Raw genomic sequence first — 21,140 nt, 5'->3', positions numbered from 1 at the left:
AAAGAGAGGGGGCGCTGAGAGCCGTGAAGGCAGGACTGAGCACCATACTGGTGTCTTTGTGCCCTGGCTGGTGTCCCCTGCGGCGGAGCAGCGGGGCAAGTGAAGCAGATGCGGCGTCTACCTGCCTTCCACTGGTCCTTGACCCCCCAAGAGGCTCTGCTTTGCCTTTGAAGCTGAGCAGATTGCACCAAATGGCATGTGTTTTCCAAGCAATTCCCCCAAGGAGCTGAGCCCGGCCTCAGACACACCCCTTCCACTTCCCTCCATAGATTGTTCAATTGAAGCAGTTTGTCTTCGTCGGAGTGGGTGGCTGGGGGGAGGCTGACCGACGCATGCCCACCCCCTGCGCCTCCCCTTGGTCTCAGAGACTTCGCAGTGGCCGCTCCCTGGGTGTCACCAGCTCCATTCTGGTCGGATCCTGCTGAAGGGGGCTAACAGGCTCCTGATGAGATGCAAAGTAGGGAGACCATGTGGCAGCAAAGGGAGGTGACCGGAGAGAAGCGTGGCTGGTGGGCGGGAGGGTCTGGGGTGACAGCTCCCACCTTGGGAGACCGCCGCAGCTGCTCTTTGTCCTGTGACTTTTCTCAGGGCATGACTTTTCTCAGTGCCTTCCACTCTGCCCCTCCATGCTGGACTCCCACATTGGCCCCACTCACCCTCCTGTCCATCTTGTGCTCGCAATGTGCCAAATCCTCACTGTGAACGTCAGGCCAGGGTAGCTCCCAGAGTTTCATCTCAAGAGTCCGGCATGTGAGCCTGCACCTGTTACTCAGCCTCTGTAAGCCTCAGTTATCTTATCTGTGTGATGGGAATAATGGAGTCAGATCACGGGTGCAGAGTGTGTGTTTGATAGATGTTAGCTGCTTCCACGGGAGTAACCCTCGTCCTTATTGTCAGGGTCATGTTAGTTCCCATTGTATTGTTAGTACTATTATAAATAGTAGTATTATATTAATAATATATTATTATATTAATAATATTATATTATTCTCTGTGTTTATTTTATCCACCCGAGTGCATGTTCAGCTGCTTCTGGGTAAAAAAATCTCAGCCTCCAGTCCTCCTCTCTGGAGGTGTCCCAGCCACTGGCACAAAGTAGAATCTTGCCAGTGTTCTGTGACTGACACCAGCAGTGGTAGACGTTCGGGGTTCCATTGATGAGACATGGCCTTCTTGGTCTTGGTCTTGCCCCTTTACCATAGAGCCGCCGTGGGCCATGTGTCCATGGGAGTGGCCACAGGACCCCTGCCCTGCCTTGCTGTTCTGCACGGAAGCAGACGGTCGGGAAAGGGGCCCAGTGGAGACCCCTACGTGGGCCTGAGATTTATCCGCACTGCGGGTAAGGGCAGCATGGAACAGTGGCTTCCGAGGGTACATTCGCTCTCCTGGCCTGATTCCTCCAATAGGGACCGTGGTGACCGTGGACGCCTCGTTGCAAGGTGCCGGCCATGTCCCTGGCACCTCCCTCGTCCTGCACCTGGCATGGAGAGGCGCCGCATGAGTGTTTGTTGGCTGGGTGAAGCGGCTCCCGGGCTGCAGGAAGAGGGGAACACTCACACCTGCACTGGGTGCACCCACCAAGCGGGAAGGAAGCCAGAAAGGCTCAAGTGCGCTCGCTCCTCCGTCCTGTGCGCTCCCTCCTCCAAGGCGCCCGATGAAGAACGCCCTGGAGGAGACGCTAACGGTGTCTTTCACAATGCAAAGGTCAGCCAACATGTGTTTATTGAGTGACTCTGTGGGCCAGCCCTTCGCTCAGCTTTGTTGGTGGTTACGAGACGGGCAGGCCCACGGGGTACTCTCGGTAAGCAGGCTGGCCTAGAACACGTGATGGAAATTAGCGAGCGATGCAGAATAGCTGGCCATTGTGGAAGCCGGTTTGGAAGAGGCTGGGGGAAGGGCAGCAGGTGCCAGGGAGGCCAGGCGAGTCTTTGTGCAGCTATTGTTGGGAGTGAGGTGGTGACAGGAAGAACCTGCAGAGGCAGGAAGCGGCAGGTCAGAGCTGCTCCGGCCCGAGGAGACAGGTGAAGGCCAGGTGTGGTGAGTGCGGCAGACACCGGGGCCGGCAGGGGAGAAGGTGCCACCAGCCCCTTGGCTCCACCTCCGGGTCCTGGGATGAAGTACCAGATTGCCTGGCTCCCTGCTTCCTCTCTCTCTCTGATCACTGCCCTTCCTCCTGGGGCTCCTTTGAAATCTGACTAAGGTTCTGGACGCACAGTTCAGCATTTCTGGATGCAATTTGGTCTTACAGGCAAGAATCAAAGGGGACTTGCTATCACTTTAAAGGATGCCTCTCTCCCTCTTCCTCTCAGTACCTGACCCCACAATCATCGCTGGCTTTGAAATAATAGACCCATCATAATTATGAGAATTAGTCTGGAGGCTTCTGCCTTATTTGCTCAACCGAGGTGATTAAGTCTGTTTTTAGGGTGGAGAGGGCGTCTGGGATCATCTCGGCTGAGAAGGCAAACTCACAGCGATGCCTGCAGGGCGGGGGCAGCCAGGTGGGGAGGAGGGGGCGGAGGCCTCCGCGGCTCAGCCCATGGGGACTGTGGGCCCGGCCCTGGGAGACCGTGACTACATGTGAGCGGAAGGTACCAGGTTTGAAAATGCTCACAGCAAACGTGGCACGTGGACACCCTGCGGGACTGGACCCTCGCGCTCTGTAAGGGTCCCAGTTGTGGAAGTGGAGGTGGAGGCCTGTGGTAGAGAAGGACTTGGGTGAGACCACTGGGAAGCGGGCTGCGTGTCCCCTCCACCCCCCTGGTCCGGATACGCTGAGCTATGTCTCTGGTCGACTGTCTCCCATCATTCTCCTGGTCACACTGCCTGCTTCTTTCCAGAAGCTTCTGGCCGCCTCCCTGGGACCGTGGTGGCTTTGACACCGTGGTGCAGAAGCCTGATCCAGTCCAGGCCCTCAGCTCACGGTGCCACCTGCACGCGGCAGCTGGTCCCTGTGGCCTCCCCTTTGCAAGCAGTGGGGCTGGAGCCGTGAGCCCCGCTGGGCAGCAGGCAGGCAAGGCTGAGCACTGATAGAGGGCAGCTTCTGTGTTCTTAGAACGTATTAGAGGAATAGAACGGTAGTTAATGCACAACTCCTTCTTTGACTTAATTTATTATAATATATGTGGCTAAAATGTAGATCACACTGCTGTTTCGGATCTCTGTTTTGATTCCCAAAATTGCAATCATGATAGGTGGATTATAACCGTGCGTTACCATACAGATGAGGAAATGTTTTCCTGGGCGATGTTCCCCTAAGGAGAAGTCGGAGGATACAGGGCAGAGTTGTGAATAACCTTGCGACGTGGAGTTGTCGCCTATGGGGTGGGAAGCAGCATCACTGTGAATATCAGCGTGGGGAGCTTGCGTAGCCAGTGGTGACAGGGGCTCTGTATGTTAGAGAGAGTCTCCCCACTGCTCATCGAGGAAGGTGGTGGGGCCTTGCTCAGATTGTTACGTATTGCAGTAAATTTTATTTAGTGCCTACTGTGTACCAGGCACCTTGTTGGGAGCTGGGGATACTGCAGTAAACCAGAGGGTCCCAAGAGTGGTTGGGGAATGGGCCGGGGAAGGGGAGTGGACGCCGTGGCTGAGCCTGGGGGCCGGGAGTCCAGGCAGAGGGGAAGGAAGATGTGAAGGCATCACACAGGTGGGAACTGAGTGTTCTTCTGCCTCCTGGCGGTGTGGCAGCTCGCCCGGGACAACATATGTCTGGACAGACACTTCCCGGGCCCAGACGCTCAGCGGAAATGCCCAGGCCGAACTCCCGACCTGATGTGCTGTCCCCAGGGCCTGGACTCTGCTGTTGCAGCCAGCAGCAGTGGTCCTGGGCCAGCACCTGCTCAACCCTTGGTGGCCCAAATCCCATCTGCCCACCTCCCCCAGCCCAGCTCTGGCGTGGGGCTCCCGAGAGCCACTGGCTTGGCTGAGGCGCAGAGCTGCATCTCCAGGTGGCCGCCGCACCCTAGCCTGGCTGGGCAGGAGTGGACAGGGGAGGTCTGGTGAGGGCAGGAGTTGTGGCAGCCTTGAACAGCACAAGGGGCAGGTGAGGCTCCAGCGAGCCAGCATGTTCTCCTGCTCTCCAGAGAGGGGTCAGACCCTGGCGGTGGGGACCCTGCACCCTCTCCGGGAGAGCCTAGGGGCAACCATCTGGAGCCCCCGGGGTGCTGGGCTGGCCTGGTAGAGGCCAAGGGAGCGGAGACTGAGATGCGCTGAGAGCAGGTGTCCCGTATGTCGCCTTTCTCCCAGGGAGAGTCCTCTGCAGCCTGTCCCCCATAGACACAGGCCACCAGACTTGAGACTAGGCTGCCTGCTCTTAGGAGGTCACAGGAGGTGAGCCAAGACCTTGAACATCTGAAAGTACCAGAGAGGAAAAGGCGGCCTCCATGGCGGTGCTGCACTCATTCCCGGGACCAGGCCCCAGGACTCGGCACTCACCCAGTGCCAGGCTTTAGGGATACCAGAGTGAGAAGAATAGGCCCGCCCCAGCCGAGCAGACTTTAAGCAGGACATCCCACACATGCAAGGGTATAAAGGTTGAGTTCTGATCTAAAAACCCAAATCTGAACTTCTCCAAAAAAAAACAAACAAACAAACAAACAAACAAAAAAAACCGCTCCATCACTAACATGATACCCAAAGTGGAAAATTCCATGTCTGACATCAGAATGCAGGCTCCCTCAAGGCATCGTTTAAACTTCCCTTCCACCTGTGCGTGTATAGTCCCATCCCCAGGCCATCTCATTATGTATATGCACATGTGCCAAAAGCCGAAAAGTAACTCCCAAATCCGAAACACTTCTGGTCTTACACATTCTGCATAAGGGATGTTCATCCCGTACAAAGGATAGAATCTGGCAGGTGTCGTGAAGGTGGGGTTCTAGGGCGATGCCCCAGACTGATGACCCTGGAGCCGTACCTTCAAGAATGAGTAGAGTCAGCCAGGCTAGAGGGAGGAGGTGTGGTTGGGGCTGGAGCTTGGGGCTTGTCTTGCACAGGAAGAGGGGACAAGCTGTGTTGGGATTCTAAAGCCCGACAGAGAAGTTTCTCACTGGTTGGTCTGCCAGGGCTGGCTCCACAGTTGTGCTCACGTGAAGTGCTGGGCTTTCCCTGGGCAGATGCAGAGCAGGCGGGGTGTGTATGTGTGTGTGTGTGTGTGTGTGTGTGTGTGTGTGGCATCTCTGGGACTCTCTGTAAGCACCATGGAGAGAAGTTCCCAGGCAGGATCACAAGCGACGTCTGCAAGGTCGCGCTGCTGCCTGGGTCACTGCCCAGAGCCCACAGGTAGCTCTGAGGCTCTCTCCCTCAATGTGAGGTGTGTTTCCTGGGACAGTGCCCGGGCAAAGCCTGAGGGACCGAAGGAGCCCATGACCCCTGTGTCACCAGACGTCAGGAGGAAGGGGCTGCTTTGTGGGGAGGTGGAGAGGCAGCTCCTGGTGGTCCTTTCGTACCACTGGCCTCAGTGGCACTAGGGATGGTGAGGCTGAACCCCTGCCACATTATCTGCCTCTTCCTCCTCCTCACTGTCAGTTCCCTGTCCCCCTCCCTCCAGGGTCGTCCTCTCCTGCTCCCTCCAAGGGACATTTTGAAGACAGGTGCCAAATAAGCCATCACATTTGGCTTAGAGAACATGGGAATTGGGAAGGCTCATTTTACCTACGTGGGTTTCCTAGCTTGGGCACTGGGAAAAATGCACCCTGCTTGGAACATAGGGCCATTTGGAGGGCTCTCCTATGACTGACTCCCTGCTGGCTTTCCTTGGTTTACCTCTGGTGTGTTTTGAACCTCACAGGCAGGGCAAAACAGGGCAAAATGCCATGTGGTGGTCTTTGCTGTGTTATCTCATTTCTTTTTAAAGATTTATTTAGTTGAAAGAGTTACAGAGAGAGGTGTCTTTTTTTTTTTTTTTGACAGACAGAGTGGACAGTGAGAGAGACAGAGAAAGGTCTTCCTTCACCGTTGGTTCACCCTCTAATGGCCGCTGCGGCCGGCGCGCTGCAGCCAGTGCACCGCGCTGATATGAAACCAGGAGCCAGGTGCTTCTCCTGGTCTTCCATGTGGGTGCAGGGCCCAAGCACTTGGGCCATCCTCCACTGCACTCCTGGGCCACAGCAGAGAGCTGGACTGAAAGAGGAGTAACTGGGACAGAATCAGGTGCCCCGACCGGGACTAGAACCCAGTGTGCTGGCACCGCAGGCGGAGGATTAGCCTAGTTAGCCGTGGTGCCGGCCAGAGAGAGGTGTCTTTCATCCACTGGTTCACTCCCCAAATGGCTGCAATAGCCAGAGCTGAGCTGATCCGAAGCCAGGAGCTTCTTCTGGGGCCTCCCACAGGGTGTAGGGGCCCCCAGACCTGGGCCATCTTCTACTGCTTTCCCAGGCCATAGCAGAGAGCTGGATTGGAAATAGAGCAGCCAGGACTCGAACCAGCGCCCATATGGGATGCCGGTGCTGCAGGCTGGGGCTTTAATCCGCTATGCCATAGCGCCGGCCCCTAGCTCATTGGGTTTTCACAAAAGATTATGAAGCACATGCTCTCATCTCCGTGAGTGGGCGGAGTCAGGGAACCTTCACAAACACGCAGTTCAGATGGGACGCTGGAGCTGGTGCCACAGTGCTACTGTGTCCCCACCACACCACGGCACCACGGTAGGATTTAAAGGGTGAAGACGCTTCACAAACCCACTACCTGAACCTCGGGAAACCCTCCAATGCATCCCCAGGTCTCCAAGTTTACAAACAAGGAAACGGAAGCCTGGGTATGGGCTTCTGTGCTCAGAGACCCGGAGCTGGCACAGTCAGGGTAGATTTGCGAACTCACATCTCGGGGTGAAACCAACCCCGGTGTTCTGCAGCGTTCTAATGCCAGAGCCGGACCATTCAGGTGGGAGGGAAAGCTGCCTGGGGAGGGCTGGCCGTCACAGTGCATGTCAGGGGCCCCTTGTCCTTGTCCACTCCTTCCGGGGCTCCTGGGAGGACACACTCATCTTGGCTGTCAGACCCTGTTCCTGATCAAAGCGCCTTTGGACTCACTCACCTGTGGCATTTCCACAGCCTAGAAACTGCCCTGGTTGGACACCTGCTGCGTGCTGGTGTGTCCTTAGCACTTCCCAGGCCAGAGGGAGGGAGCTGCTCTCAGAGGTGGAGGTACACCTGGAGGGGGCGCGCCAGAGACAAGTTGGGGGGGGGGGCTCTCCAGGGCTACAACCGCAGGAAAATGGTCTTGGCCGGGTTTATCATCAGAAAAGGTGGCTCCCGCGGCTACATCGGCGGAAAACAAAGTTGCCTGTCCAGAAGTACCAGAAATAAATCCGCACCTCTGCCAGCCTCTACCTGGGGGAAGCAGGGGAAACTTTGCTCATGGTCATGTTGGCTAAAGTCCACTGCCCTCCCAGCAGCCTGGGACCCGAAAGGCCCCTTTCAGGACAAGGGCTAGGGCTTTGGCGTCCATTTCTCTGCAGATCCCAGGACGATGGGCAGTGGGGCAGCTTGGCTGTCTCCTCGGCTCCTCTGCTCTGTGGCCTCAGCCAAGGCCGAAGGTTTTGTCTTTTCAGACACGCACCAGCTGAGCGACAGATTTCCAGAAAAATCCAAGTCTGGGACCGATTGGCAGAACTGGATAGATTTTTTTTTTTGGTAATTTTTTACTAATTGTTACCTGTCAACTAAAGCATTTATTGCTCTACAGTATTGAGGAATTAAGTCTTTATTCCAAAAATATTTTAAATCCTGATGCCAAGAGAACATTCCTCTGATAAAGGTTCTCAAATGGAGACGGATGCAGAAGTCAGTGACTCAAAAATGGCAGTGACTTCAGAGCTGGCAATTGACACTTGTTTTCTGCCACTGTTTACTCTTCAATAAAAAATGCATATTTACCATAGCAACCTCCTGGTCACGTGGCGCCCTGTCTTACACGCTCCCCTCTAAAACAGAATGGCTTCTTAAAGAAACACACACACCCTAAGAGGCATGGCTTTTGATGCGGAATAGTGTTCTTTCTATGGGAGCCTTCCTTCCTGGGATTTAATGCTAATAAACACGTCATCTTTACAGAAATCATTTCGGTCCCCTGTCTTAAATTTTAGGACATTCATCCTGGAAATCCAAATAAAATGAGTCTTGGAGGGGCTTTTGATTATCTGGAGGGCTCCCTAATTATTTATTTTAAAACAGCTCTCTCTCTATATGTGTGTGTGTGTAGATATATATGCATATCTATTTTTTCATCCGTATGTGCACAATCTATAAGCAGCAGCCATTAGCATCATCTGGAAGGGAGTTTGGTGTAGATTCTAATGACCTCCCGCTTCATCTGTGATTAAAGATTGTCATCTATGCGAAGCTCAATTGCAGCCTGAATTGTTTTTCGCTGCGAACTTGGGAGAATTGCCTGGGTTCTGAGAGCTTTGGAGGAACTGCTCCAACCTGGAGTTTTCAGGGAAGAAGAGACACGTCCCCCCTTCTGGAGCCGTGCACTTGTCTGATTCCAAAGCTGGGAGCTGGTGGGTGGGGAGAGCCCCTGGACCACGGGTCTCCCCCTGTGCCAGCCTTCTGCGGTGGTCCCATTGGAGCCGCTCTTCATTGGAGCATATCCTGAGCCGGGCACCATGCTAGGTTTCCTTTTATGTGAGATGTGTTACCACGCGTGTGCTGCCCGGCAAACATGGAAAGCCACCCCCAGCCGTGTGGTTCTCCCAGGATTGCACTGCTAAGCTAACCTCTCCGCTCGTTTTGTGTTTTGAACTTGGACTTGGAGGACAAGTGGGGACAGTGAGCAGTGCCCGCCTTCTCAGAACGTTTCCCCCAGACACCCCCAGGGTGGATGCGGTGTCAGCCGAGCGAGCTGGGCTGCAGTGCCACCGGTCTCCATGGGAGCCACAGCCCTGTGGCTATGAGACCAGACCAGAGCTGTGGTCAGTGCCCCCAGGGTGGGGGCGGGGCGGGGCGGGGCGGGGGCGCTCTGAACTGCGCTTGTGCGTGTTTTACGTCCCTATCGGCCACAGATAAACCAGTAGGAAAAACAAGGGCGCACTGTGGCTCTGAGCGGCGTGAGGCAGGGCTCTGTGTGGCCAAGTAGCACCGTGACGTGGACTCGGCGGAGGAGAGTGGAGCGGACGCCATCCCTCGGCCAGCTCCTCCAACCACCGCGCGTACACCAGCTGTTTTCTAATGACCCCTCGTGGGTGCCTCGGCGCTACCTTAATAGATTATTTAAAGTGATGCGGGTACCTCCGCGCAACCTGGAGTCAGCCCCGAACTGTGCCCACGCACAGGCTGGGCGAGGTAATTGTGGATCATGTATCTCTTTGTTCCCGACAATTTTATAAAAGAGTATGTATTATGTATGGTGTGACCTTCAAATGTCAGGAATGTGTTGTGCAATAAACTGTCAATATTTGTGGTTATAAGGTACTAGATGACTTTTACAATAATTGGAATGGCTATATTAAAAGCTTGGATCACTCAGCTGGTTAAAGAGAAAGGCACAGGCCAGCGTTCATCAGGGACTCGCCGTCTGCCAACTATTAAATGAAAGATATTGCAAGGTGCTTAAGATGTCTTCTTTGTTTAAAAAGGAATATGGCAAAACACGTCTCCAGGGGCGGCATTATCTCCACATCATCCTTCCTCCTTTCGGCGTGTGTGCGATTCCCCTGAGAGAACTCAGCGCCACCGTTGTGGCCACTGACCAAATGCATCTTGAAGGTGCCTCCGGGTGTCAGGGAGGCCAGAATTCCTCCAGTGACGTCTCCTCGTCTCCTCCCAGCTCCCCTGCCCCAAACCCCCACTCATCAGGAGGGACTGGGAGTGATATTTAGAGGATCTTAAAAGCTATGGGATTTTTAAGAAAAGAAATGATGGAGAAGTCTTTTGGGAACTTACACTTTCCTGATAGTAGAAGGTTCTGTAGTTTTTTTGTTGTTGTTGTTTTGTTTTGCTTTGCTTTCTTTTTAAAGAGAGGAGCACTTACGTTGAGGAGACAAGGCAGGCCTAAGAAATGTGTTGTAATGATTATAACAGTAGTTGGCCCCTGTTTTTCCTCTCGTCTTCTGTTGATCAATGTCTCTTCAAGTCTCTTGAGAGGCTACTGCTTCTTAAGTCAGCGTGAGCTCTCTTCTTAGCCACACACTGAAGACAGGAATTGGCACAAGGTGCCACCCTCGGCAGCACACCCGCATCGCCTGCCTGTACAGCCCTCTCACGGCTTTCCCGACACTGCGCGTCATTGTGAACTTGTGCTTTCTTCCACCCAGGTGGAGTGAGAACTGGGAGACACCTGGCCACCTCCTCCAGGAAGTCTCCCTGGATACCCCTCATGGCACCAAGCTCCCCTACTTGCATAGAGGACTTTCGAGCTCCCCTGGCATTCAGAGGTGCCCAGGGCCTGGCAGTCAGGAGTGGGTCTCAGCCTCTAACATCCAATTTGCCTCCTCTACGACCTTTATTTATCCAAAGAGCATTTACTGAGCACCTGCTCAGTGCTGAATGCCGACCAGGGCTGCTGACGTAACACCACCTGCAGAAACTGGCCCCTGGTCTCTGGGGACTTGTATTCTGGGGTGTGTGGGTGGTGAGTGGTCCCACACGCAGTCCAGCTATCGCCTGCAGGGCACACTGAGTGCTGTGGCAGGGCCCAGGCAGGGTCTGAGCCATCCTGAGAGCAGGCTCGTGCTGTGCCTCCCCTAAGTATTAAGAAAGGGCTCTGGGCTTGGCCAAACCAGAAACACGTTTGGCCCATGGTGCTTGAATCGTGAAGCCCTTGTGTATTTTCGGGAAATTTAATCCATGTGTTTCTGATTCGTTTTCACTTAATTCATCACAATGTTGCTTTAGAGAGGCTATTTGAAGTTCTGATATCCGATATATTTTTTTAAAAAAATAACCTTTTAATGACCTAGTTCCCCAATTCCAGAACTCCTGTCTTGCCAAAAGCAAATGGGGCCCTGCTGCATGTTGACTTGGGGGTGCAGGAGAGATGTAACAGCGTGAAGGGCAGCCCCCCTGACCCCCATCCAGTCCTGTGCCCACCTGCAAGACCCAGCCCAGCCCCATGGTCCCAGTGACCCTAGAGGAAACTGGCTGCTGCCTTCTCACGAGTGGACACCCTTTTCCAAGATAGCTCTCTATTTAAACGAATGCTTGCCTCCGTCCATACTAACGCGTAGCTGTTGGACGTGACTCCATATGGCCATGATGAAACCAAGAACTTGGATGGCGCAATCAGGACAATGAGCGCTGACCCGAGGCAGGGGCTGCACCTTGCAGCGGCTGAGTAGAAGTATTTACAGTGAAATTAGAATTTTCTGCATGCAATTAATTTAAAAGTCATTTTTAAAAAGAAAATGAATGCTTTCTACCACTGGGACTGTGGCTCTGTTCATCTTAAAGTTTTCAAAATAAGGGCGGTGTCACGCTTTGAAGAGGTACCATACATTCCTTTGGATTTACTCCGAGGTATTAGTTATTCCTCACTCCTGAAAGGATCTGGAAGCGTTGGTGCATGTGAGCAACCACACAAAGGGAGAGGCGATTTTTCCATGTCCTAGGAACCGCCTTCTCACCCCGTCGTCTCCACAAATAGTTTTTTTCCTTCATTAATGAAGTGAGAGCTGTGCTTTTGAGCTGCTCTTTGCACAAGGCAGACTTTCAGAATTAACTGACAACCCATCTGGGAAAATGTATTTACTGTTATACTAGAAGTTCTGCAGACATTAAAATATCATGGCATTTTATGCAATGGAGTGGTAAGTGCCCGAGTGAGCCGAGGGCGGCCACGGCCCGTGAGGTTGCTGGGGTAAATCTCCGCTCCCCTGTGTGGACTTCATCACCACCATCATCATCGCCACTGGCTGCAGAAGCATCATTATGCCTTAGTCTTCATGGAAATCTTCCCATAGTGGACTCGTGGGTGCACGCAGAGTCAGGCTGCCTGGCAGGCAGGATAGAGCGAGAAGTGAGACAGCCCTGTGTCCAAAGAAACTCTACCTCTTCTGCCCCATTCTGCTTCCTTTGGGCTCTGGCTCTGGCTCTGACCACTGTCTCATGCTTTGATGTCCTGGGAGACTGTGAGTAAACTCAGAAGTCCTCATAGGTTTCTCTGAGCTGGTTCCTGATCTGCCCCGGCAACAGCCACCTCTCATCCCTGTGGCTTAACCCAGCCAAGGCTTCTTTCGCATCCACACAATCTGATGAGGCTCAGCTCCCACCTGGCTGGTGGCTCACTAACCAAGTGCCTAGTTATGATTCCACCATCCCACCTGTCAGTTTCAAGGCTACTATGGCCAGGGAGGGGTTGGAGGTAGGGGAGGAAGAGCAGGTGCACTCTCTCCTCTGTCTTCCTTCCCCCCACTGGCCAGAACTTGGTCTCCTGTCCCCCCACCTCGCTCACAGGAAGTTGAGAAGTTTCAGGGTACATGGTAAATGATTTTACCATCATATTCTCCCGTGTCTCTCAGACTGACCCCCAGTTTCTTATCTAGCGGCTGGGGGAGATGAGAGTGGATGAGTGAAAGAACAGAACAGCAGGCAGTGCTAGAAGCAACCTTGGTGGTGGGGGGGGGCAGGGGTCTCCCAGCACTGCAAGATGCTAGGAAGCTGGAACTGAGGGCCTGGCCTCTCTGAGTTAGAAAGGGGGCAAAATCCAGGGGTTCAAGGATGTGTCCCGAGAGGAAGAGATTCTGCCCCCTGACTGCTGAGTCAGTTCTCTTGGGAGGAAAGCCTATTTGACATACACACCCTCTGGGAAACCCTTGGTGTTTAAAGAGAACCTGGGGGAGACATGACCCTTGAGGTACAAAATCATTGTCCAACCCAACTTGCTGCATTTCAAACACACAGCACCTGCAAAAGGTCAAGTGCACAAGGTGCACCCCCAGAGGGCCACCATGTTGGTGTATGGCTAGACTGCCCATTTCAGGGGTGGCTTCCGGGAGACACACGGGCACATTTCATGCACATTTGGCTCTGTTCACTTTTGAGAAGTCATGTGTCTTTAACATCCTACAAGCCTTTGTCCATCCAGTGCCTCCAGGGCTGGGTTCAGGTGATGGTGAGGATTCCAAGGCACAGCCATGACCGTGGGACCACCCTCCCATGCCCTGTCTGTGAAGACTGGTGGAAGGTATGCAGGCCACGGAACTAGGAGAGGATTGGAACAGGCACCTGGAAGACAGTTGCAAAAGCCGAGTATCTGGTGTGCCCTTGCCCCTCAGTGCCACATCCTTGCAGCACGACCTGAAGCGATTGGGAGCCATCTCCTCCTTTGGAGCAGACCCCTGCCAGTCTGTAGACATGGGAGAAGGCTGGCCAGGGTGTCTCAAACCTATCGCCTTCCACTTCTCCTGGGCAGAAGCGCTGGAAAGGTTGCAAGTGCAGCCTGCATCCCTCTGAAATATTATTAAAAGATTTTATTTGTTTATTCAAGAGGTAGAGTTGCAGACAGAGAGGGAGACAGAGAGGTCTTCCATCCTCTGGTTCACTCCCCAGATGGCCACAATGGTTGGAGCTGGGCCGATCCAAAGCCATGAGCCAGGCGCTTCTTCCAGGTCTCCCACACAGGTACAGGGGCCCAAGGATTTGAGCCACCTTCCACTGCTTTGCCAGGCCATAGCAGAGAGCTGGATCAGAAGAGGAGCAGCTGGGACTCGAACCAGTGCCCATATGGGATGCCGGCACTGCAGGCAGAGGCTTAACTTGGGCCACAGCGCTGGCACCTGGGATATTATTTCTTGCAACCACACAAGACATCCATCCCTGAAGAAACAGAGCTCACAGGAGTTGTTTCCCAGCCGTTTCTCAGACACTTGGGGCACAGGCCATGCACAGGCTGTGGGTGTGCTGGGTGAGGAGACGGCTTCTCGCTGCACAGCCAAATGCCTCTGCTCCCAGGGCCACCTCCGTCCCCCGCTGTGGGCAGGGCTGTGCATCCTTTCCCAGGTGAGCAGGGAGGAACAGCTGCAGGTTGATCTCCACACACACATCCACCTTTCGCCTCCAATCCACTCATACAACGTGACCGGTAGGGGGATCAATACTGCAAGGTGGAGGAAAAGAAAATTAAAAAAAAAAAAAAGAGTTGAAACTAATGCACAAATGGTGGTCTGACAAAGATGCACTTTTTGTCCTGCTCCTTGCTTTCTACCGTCTGCTTCCTGGACCGCCCAGGGTAGGACCCGCCCGTCTGTCACCAGGGCCACCGACTGCCCTGCCCTGGGCGACTCTGGGGCACCAGGCCAAGCGTTGGGCTGGCTCCTGCAGAGTCTCTCCCAGCGGGACGAAGCGAGGCTGCTACCCTCTGCGTAGACAAGGCAGCTGACAGCGGAGGAGCCCCTCCCCTCCCCAGCCCCCATGAGAATGCTGGGTTCTTGGTGCAACAACGCCCGCCCGTCAGGCGCAAGCACGCACCCACCCACAGGGCCTCATGGAGGAGCGGCCGGGGCCAGAGCGCCTCAGCCCTCCCTGTGCTTGGCTCTCGGCCTCCCTGGACACTTCCTGGGACCACCCAGCATCCCCTTCATTGTGGCTCCGAGTTTGTTTTTCTAGAAGGATTAGTCTCAGAGTAAACGCCACGGGCCTTCTGGCCCTCCCAAAAAAAACCCCGTTTCTGTGTAAAGTGAAAATTAGCCTCTTAAATCTGCAGAGAAAGCTGTTTATCTTACAAATGTATTCTTTTTTTATTGGGCCACACATATCCGAGATAGAAAGATAAAAGGGGAACAGATTCGGGCCATCACTTGGAGTGACACCGAGTCAGGCCAGACTCTTCCTCAGCTGCTGCAAGCAAGGCATGCCTGCTGCTGAGTTTATCCAGAATGTTCTCCGGGCCAAAAGCTCTGGTAGAAATACACCCCCTCCCGTCCCCCCCACCGCTCACCCACGGCTTCTCCTAGACAGCCGCCATCTTGCTGCTGCATGCAGGTGGGCCCGTTGGAGGAAGCTGGGGGTGGGAGGTTGAGGGAAGGGACGTAGGAGGGCCTGCAGGAAGTAAACTTCTGAGGTCTGCACCTGCCTGCCGCTGTCCTGAAGCCGATATCCAGGACACTGAAGTCCTGCTTATAATTCAAATTGACAGCTGTGGGCCTCCTGACTTAAATTGGATGCCTTAAATATGTTGCAAGGAGCGCTTGGACAGAATTTCAATCAGGTTCATCACTATTTTGAGCTGACCCCTGTGATGCCAGAGAAAGGGAAGCAGCGTGGCGCTGGGGTGGGGGAAATGCTACGTTCTGGGGGTTGGGATGTGGTGGGGCAGGGCAGGGAGTGGCCGTTGATACCCGGGTGTGTCCGACTTGGAGCTGGCTTCTGCTCTCTCTGGTGGCAGCCCTGGCCCCCTGGGAGACTCTGCCTATGGGATGTGGGCATCCCACAGCGACTGTGCTCGGGGCGTCTGACTTGACTGAAGCACTTCCTTAGGCTTGTTTGCCCTCATCAAGAAGCTATCCTGGCAGCCAGTGTAGGGGTTTGGACCGCTGTCTGTGACACCAGCATCCCAAATGGGTGCCGATTCGAGTCCCAGCTGCTCCACTTCTGATTCGGCTCCCTGCTAATGCTCCTGGGAAGGCAGAGTTCTTGAGCCCCTGCACCCACATGTGAGACCTGGGTGAAACTCCTGGCTCCTGGCTTTGGCCTGGCCCAGCCTGGCCATTGTGGCCATCTGGAGAATGAACCAATGCATGGAAAATCTCTGTCTCTCTCTCTCTCTGTAACCCTGCCTTTCAAATAAATAAATCTTAAGGGAAGAAGGAGAAGAAGAAGAAGCATTCTAGTAGTTTCCACATTCATCTGGGTGAACTTAAATCTAGTGCTTGATGGGTTGAGCTGTGCATGGAAAGCAACCTCGTCCTCTTTATGCACAATTTTGAGATAAAGAGCTGGATAATTATATCTTTTGGATGGATACAAAGGCACTTTTAAAAGAGGGGCCGGCATGGTGGCGTGGCGGGTTAAGCCACTGCCTGCAGTGCCAGCATCCCATGGCAGAGCTCCTGTTTAAGTCCCACTGCTCCGCTTCCCATCACACTCCCTGCCAATGTGTCTGGGAAAGCAGTACAAGATGCCCCAAGTACCTGAGTGCCTGCCACCACAAGAGAGGCCTGGATGGAGTTCCAGGCTCCTGGCTTCAGCCGTTGCAGCCGTTTGGGGATAGAAAATCTCTCTTCCTCTGTGTCTCTTTCTGCCTATACCTCCTTCGCTTCCTCCCTCTTTGTCACTTTGCCTTTTAAATAAATAAAATAAATATTTTTGAAAAAGCTCATGGAAATGAAATTAAAAGGTAAAGTTTATTTGGGTGTAGAACCTTTTCATGTATAGGGGGGCTTTTAGTTTATGGGAAATATGTTTTAGAAAAAAATTATGCATAGTTTTCAAGTTTTTGCACCCCAGTAAATTCATTTATTATTATTATTATTATTGAAGTTCTTATTTATTATTCAAGAGACATGAAAAGAGAAAAAGTGAGCTGTCACCTACTTGCTAACTCCTCAAGTTCCCACAATGGCTGGGCTTTGGCAGAGCCAGCCTGGGAGACAAGAACTTAACGCAGCTCTCCCACGCGAGTGGCAGGAGCTGAACTACTTGAGCTGTTACCACTGCCTTCTGGGGTCTGCATTGACAGGAAGCTGGAAACAGAAACTGGAGCTGGGCGTGGCATCCGAGTTCTCTGACATGGGCTGTGGGTGTCTTCACCGTGTCTTTTTTCTCTCTCTCTCTCTTTCTCTCTCTCTTTCTTTCTTTCTTTCTTTCTTTCTTTCTTTCTTTCTTTCTTTCTTTCTTTCTTTCTTTTTTTCTTTGACAGGCAGAGTTAAAGAGAGAGAGAGAGAGGTCTTCCTTTTCCATTGGCTCACCACCCAAATGGCTGCCACGGCCGGCGTGCTGCACCAATCCAAAGCCAAGAGCCAGGTGCTGCCTCCTGGTCTCCCATGCGGGTGCAGGGACCAAGGACTTGGGCCATCCTCCACTGCACTCCCAGGCCACAGTAGAGAGCTGGACTGGAAGAGGAGTAACCAGGACAGAATCTGGCGCCCTGACTGGGACTAGAACCAGGGGTGCCGGTGCCGCAGGCAGAGGATTAGCCAAGTGAGCTGCGGTGCCGGCCTTCCCCATGTCTTAACCACCAGGCGAGGCACCTGCCTGGAGAGCTAGCTGGAGTTCCGTGTCCCCCACACCTTGTTGAAGTTTCTGGTAGCTCTCCCAGTGATGGTGAGAAGAGGCCAGGAGAATAAGTCTGGAAGTGAGCCTGCCCAGAACTCTTCAAGGCCAGTGATCTGTTCACACTCCAAGTGCAGCTTCTGCAAGCCAGAGAGAGTCTCCACTGTTGCTTGGAGCAAGTACCCAAGTGGGAAGTGAGTGTGTGCTCTCATGGGGCCTTGTCTGTCCATCTGTCCCTTTCAGCTGTTAGCAGAGAGCACCAGCAGTGAATTTTACAGGAAGAAAGCAATTTGCATTGGGGCGGGCGCTGTTGCATAGTGGGTAAAGCCACTGTCTGCAGTCCTGCAGTGCCGGCATCCCATATGGGAGCTGGTTCGAGTCCCAGTTGCTCCACTTCCAATCCATAGCTCTCTGCTATGGCCTGGGAAAGCAGTAGAAGATGTCCCAAGTCCTTGGGCCCCTAGACCTGTGTGGGAGACCTGGAAGAAGCTCCTGGCTCCTGGTTTCTGATTAGCGCAGCTTCAGCCGTGTGGCTGGGGAGTGAACCAGCAGATGGAAGACTTCTCTCTCTTTCCGCCTCTGCCTATCCATAACTCTGCTTTTCAAATAAATAAATCTTTTTTTTTAAAAAGCAATTTGCATTTCTGTTTGCTTGGAAGGTACAAATCGTATTTATTCTGATCTTTGTAGAACTCACAGATCTGTTCATTATCCCAGAAGGTTCCCTTGTTCCCATGGTGGGATTTACACACAGGCTGGAGGGTGGGCAGGAAGCTGTGGCAAGGACCCTGCTAGGCTCAGGAGCTTAGATTCTGTGCCAGGCCCTCAGCCTCCAGCTCCATGGGGAGGTGGCAACTCGGGAAGAGAAAGTGAGTCTCGAGCAAGCTCTCACCTCCCTCCTCTGAGATGCACACAGACTCCCGACTCCTGTCCTGCTCCCCCGATGCCGCCTCTCCGGCACTGTGATGTCAACACCTCGAGTATTGCAATAACATATCCTCCAACCACTAGATATTTTCCCAGTTTTATTTACTATTATGTCCCATCGTTTCTGTGCAGAAGGCAGCGGTATGTAAATTTGATTCCATTTTCTAATGGTTTGGGTTACATAACAAACAGCAGCAGGAAGGAAAATTTGTATTGATACTTTACGGAGGAAGGTCTCCAGTCACGGTGCAGAGATTTAGGTGCCGTGCTCTGAGTTTATGGGAGTTTTGCAGCTGAGTTTCTGCACATGACTTTGAGTTTGTCACTGTATGTTTATCATGGGCTAATTGTGGAACCACATTTCCATACTTCTTCATCTCCCTTCCATGAGATTGCACCAGCCAGCGATGGATACAAGGCTCTACAAGGAAGAGATGATCAGTTTGGGATAATTTTCTTTCCTGTCCCAAAATAGCTGTATGTCTGCGTGTCTTGGGGAGTCAGCTGAACAACAGTCTTTTTCCATTCGTTGCTTGATAGGAGGCAAATCTGATTTCGATACCATAGCGAATTCTGCAACTAGCCCATAGTGTAAATTAGTCAGCTTCAACAAACACCAACATTTTTAAACTTTTTGGAAAAAAAATATTTAATAAGAACTTAGCAAAAAAAGAAGAGATCCAACCAGCTGCTGACACAGCTGTTTCTTTTCTTGCTTAATTCAGTTCAATATAAAGGTACCATATGCTGCTTAAGACGATGATAGGAAAGATGAAATAATTTAAGAGAATAACAAGAAAATACATGAATTGTCAGCATTCTGTCAGAGCTCAAGAATGAAACAGACAGGTGTAGTATTGACATGCTTAACTTTGTGTGGTGCTAGCAGTTTGGGTGCGAACAGCTCCTGACGTGTGCTGAAGTGATGTGTGAACGTTTCTCCTCCGCTGCAGACATGGGCGAGGAGGCTGGGAGACCCACCGGCGTCCAGCAGCCGGCACTGCTGCGAGACAGGAGCCTGGGCGCGGCCATGAAGGACTGCCCGTACTGCGGGAAAACCTTCCGGACGTCCCATCACCTTAAGGTCCACCTGAGGATACACACAGGTGAGAGGTCTGGCTGCTTCTGGGGGACGCGGCTCGGAGAAGGAGGAGGCCGCCTGGGCGTGGCCGTGCTCCCGGCCCACAACCACAGGCGCTGGAAGGTTCTCCGGGGGCCTGTCTGTGTGCCGCCGCGTGGTCAGACCTGCTGCTGTGTCACTTACCACCCCTCTCGCAGTGGACGTCTGGACAGGCAGACGGACATCACGCATGGTCCAGGCCTGGGGTTGTGAGCCTTTGTTTCCGGCTCCAGAATGTTCTGTGGCACTGAAGAAGCACCTCTTCGTGGCCTTGTAGGGGGAGCAGGAGTCTTTGGGTGTCGGTGACATGAGCCCAGCTCAAACCCTTGTAGGATTAGGAGGACAGGAGAGCTCCCCACAGTATCCAGGCACAATGGATTTTGGCCCAGCCTGGGTTATAAGCCCATACCTCAGAATGTCAGCCCTGCCCCACGATACGTGCGGTGGAGGTAGGCGGCTCTCCCCCCACTACCCAGCTCTCCTCACAAGAAAAAAATCGAGATGCCCTTAACCAGAAAGGGGGAGATGGCTGCCGGGCCCCTGATGACGAGGACTTGTCTTTGTCCCTCTGCTTCGCCCAGTGGCCACCACCCTCTCCAGCTCTCCTGCGAGATGTCTGCCCGTTGCCAATACCAAAAAAAATCTATCTGAGATATGGACACCTCCATTTTCTTTGATTTTTCTCCTGACACTTTATCTATTGGAGTATGAGCTGCTTCAGAGAATAGACAAATATGCCATCTATTTTCAAAAATAATTGTCGTGTGTTTCCCGGGGAATCGATACTATGCGGGGTTGGGCGGGCTTATGGAATGTGCATGGGCCCGGTGAGCATTGTGGGCTTGGGGACAGCAGCCCCTCACCAGGAACCTCCCCAAGTCTCCCCAGCAGCGAGAGGTGTTGAGGACAGGTAGCTGTGTGTGCCCAGCTGCCTGGCTGTGGCTGGCCATCTTCACTGCCCCGCCACCCCCCTACCCCCCCACCCCCCGCTCTGGAGTCATCCCAGGCCAAACAGGAATGGTTCAGACCCAAGCACGGGTCCCACCACTTTCCAGGAACACCCGCTCTGATCTGACCCCGCCTCCCTCCCAGTCCTGCCCTGCACCGTTCTCCATCCTCATCATCCCTCGGAAACAGCCCTTGCCCTGCCCAGTGCAGAGCCCCTGTCCCTCCTGCAGGAACTGGGGAGATGCACCTGCCGTGCCCTCTGCCTGAATGTTCTTCCTCCAGGTGGTCACTGGGGCTCGGGTCGAAGGGAAGCTATCCTGGGAAACCCCTCCCTGCACCCCCATCTCAACGATCTGCCCTCCTTTCTACCTTGTTTTCTTCCTAAGCGTGAAATTCTCTGAACTGCTCTTGTCCAGGTCAATTATTCGGTTCCCTATGTATTGTTTGTCTCCCGCCAAGCAGAGCTAAGATTTGTGAGGGTGGCGCTGTTGTCCGTCTTCTTAATTGCTGTCATTTCCGTGACCCCGGGGCCTGCGCGAGCACCTTACACCTAGCAGGGGCACAGTGAATTTATTTGAAAGGCTGAATGACAGAACCAGCGCTGGAGCGAGCGACCCTCCCCCTGTCGGCCCTGTGCTGTGCTGTGATAGGAAGAGGTCAAGTGGAGTAGGGAACGGCCCCTCCCCCCACCCCGGGGACCACGGAAACCCCTGGGAAACCACAGCATGGCGGCAGTCTAGGGCTGCCTGTGCTAACTCCCCCACTGCTACCAATTCCCCAGGGGTCCAGGGAGCTCCCCGAGCAGTGTACCCCTCTGCCAGACCTGCAGTGTGGCAACAGCGCCCCCTCCTCAGTGAGGCCTTCCCTGCCCACCCGTCTGACAGCGCAGCCCGGAGACCCCACCTGCACCTGCCCAAGGGCCCTCTCTTCCCTGCTCTGTCTTTCCCCTTGGCTTTGCCTCTTGCTGCTGTGTCTCGTGCCCGCCCTGGCACGGGAGC

The 21,140-nt window shown here is 53.6% G+C and overlaps 1 protein-coding gene across 7 annotated transcripts in view; it reads left to right on the top strand.

The window, feature by feature from the left end:
• ZNF536 (zinc finger protein 536) overlaps positions 1–21,140 on the top strand; it is a 458,035-nt gene that overhangs the window by 269,804 nt on the left and 167,091 nt on the right. For 6 of the 7 annotated variants that reach the window (XM_051833366.3, XM_051833363.3, XM_051833367.3 and 3 more), the window contains one exon: positions 19,028–19,180. The exons of the other annotated variant lie outside the window; for it this stretch is intronic. In XM_051833366.3, coding sequence (XP_051689326.2) covers positions 19,028–19,180 — 153 coding nt within the window. The remainder of the gene's footprint in view (positions 1–19,027; positions 19,181–21,140) is intronic. 7 annotated transcript variants of the gene reach the window in all.

Source organism: Oryctolagus cuniculus, chromosome 18 (assembly GCF_051225735.1).
Source record: "Oryctolagus cuniculus isolate XC-2025 breed Fujian yellow rabbit chromosome 18, ASM5122573v1, whole genome shotgun sequence".
Lineage (NCBI taxonomy): Eukaryota > Metazoa > Chordata > Mammalia > Lagomorpha > Leporidae > Oryctolagus > Oryctolagus cuniculus.
The sequence above is the reverse complement of the archived record's forward strand: the minus strand, read 5'-3'. Positions and strand labels throughout refer to the sequence as shown.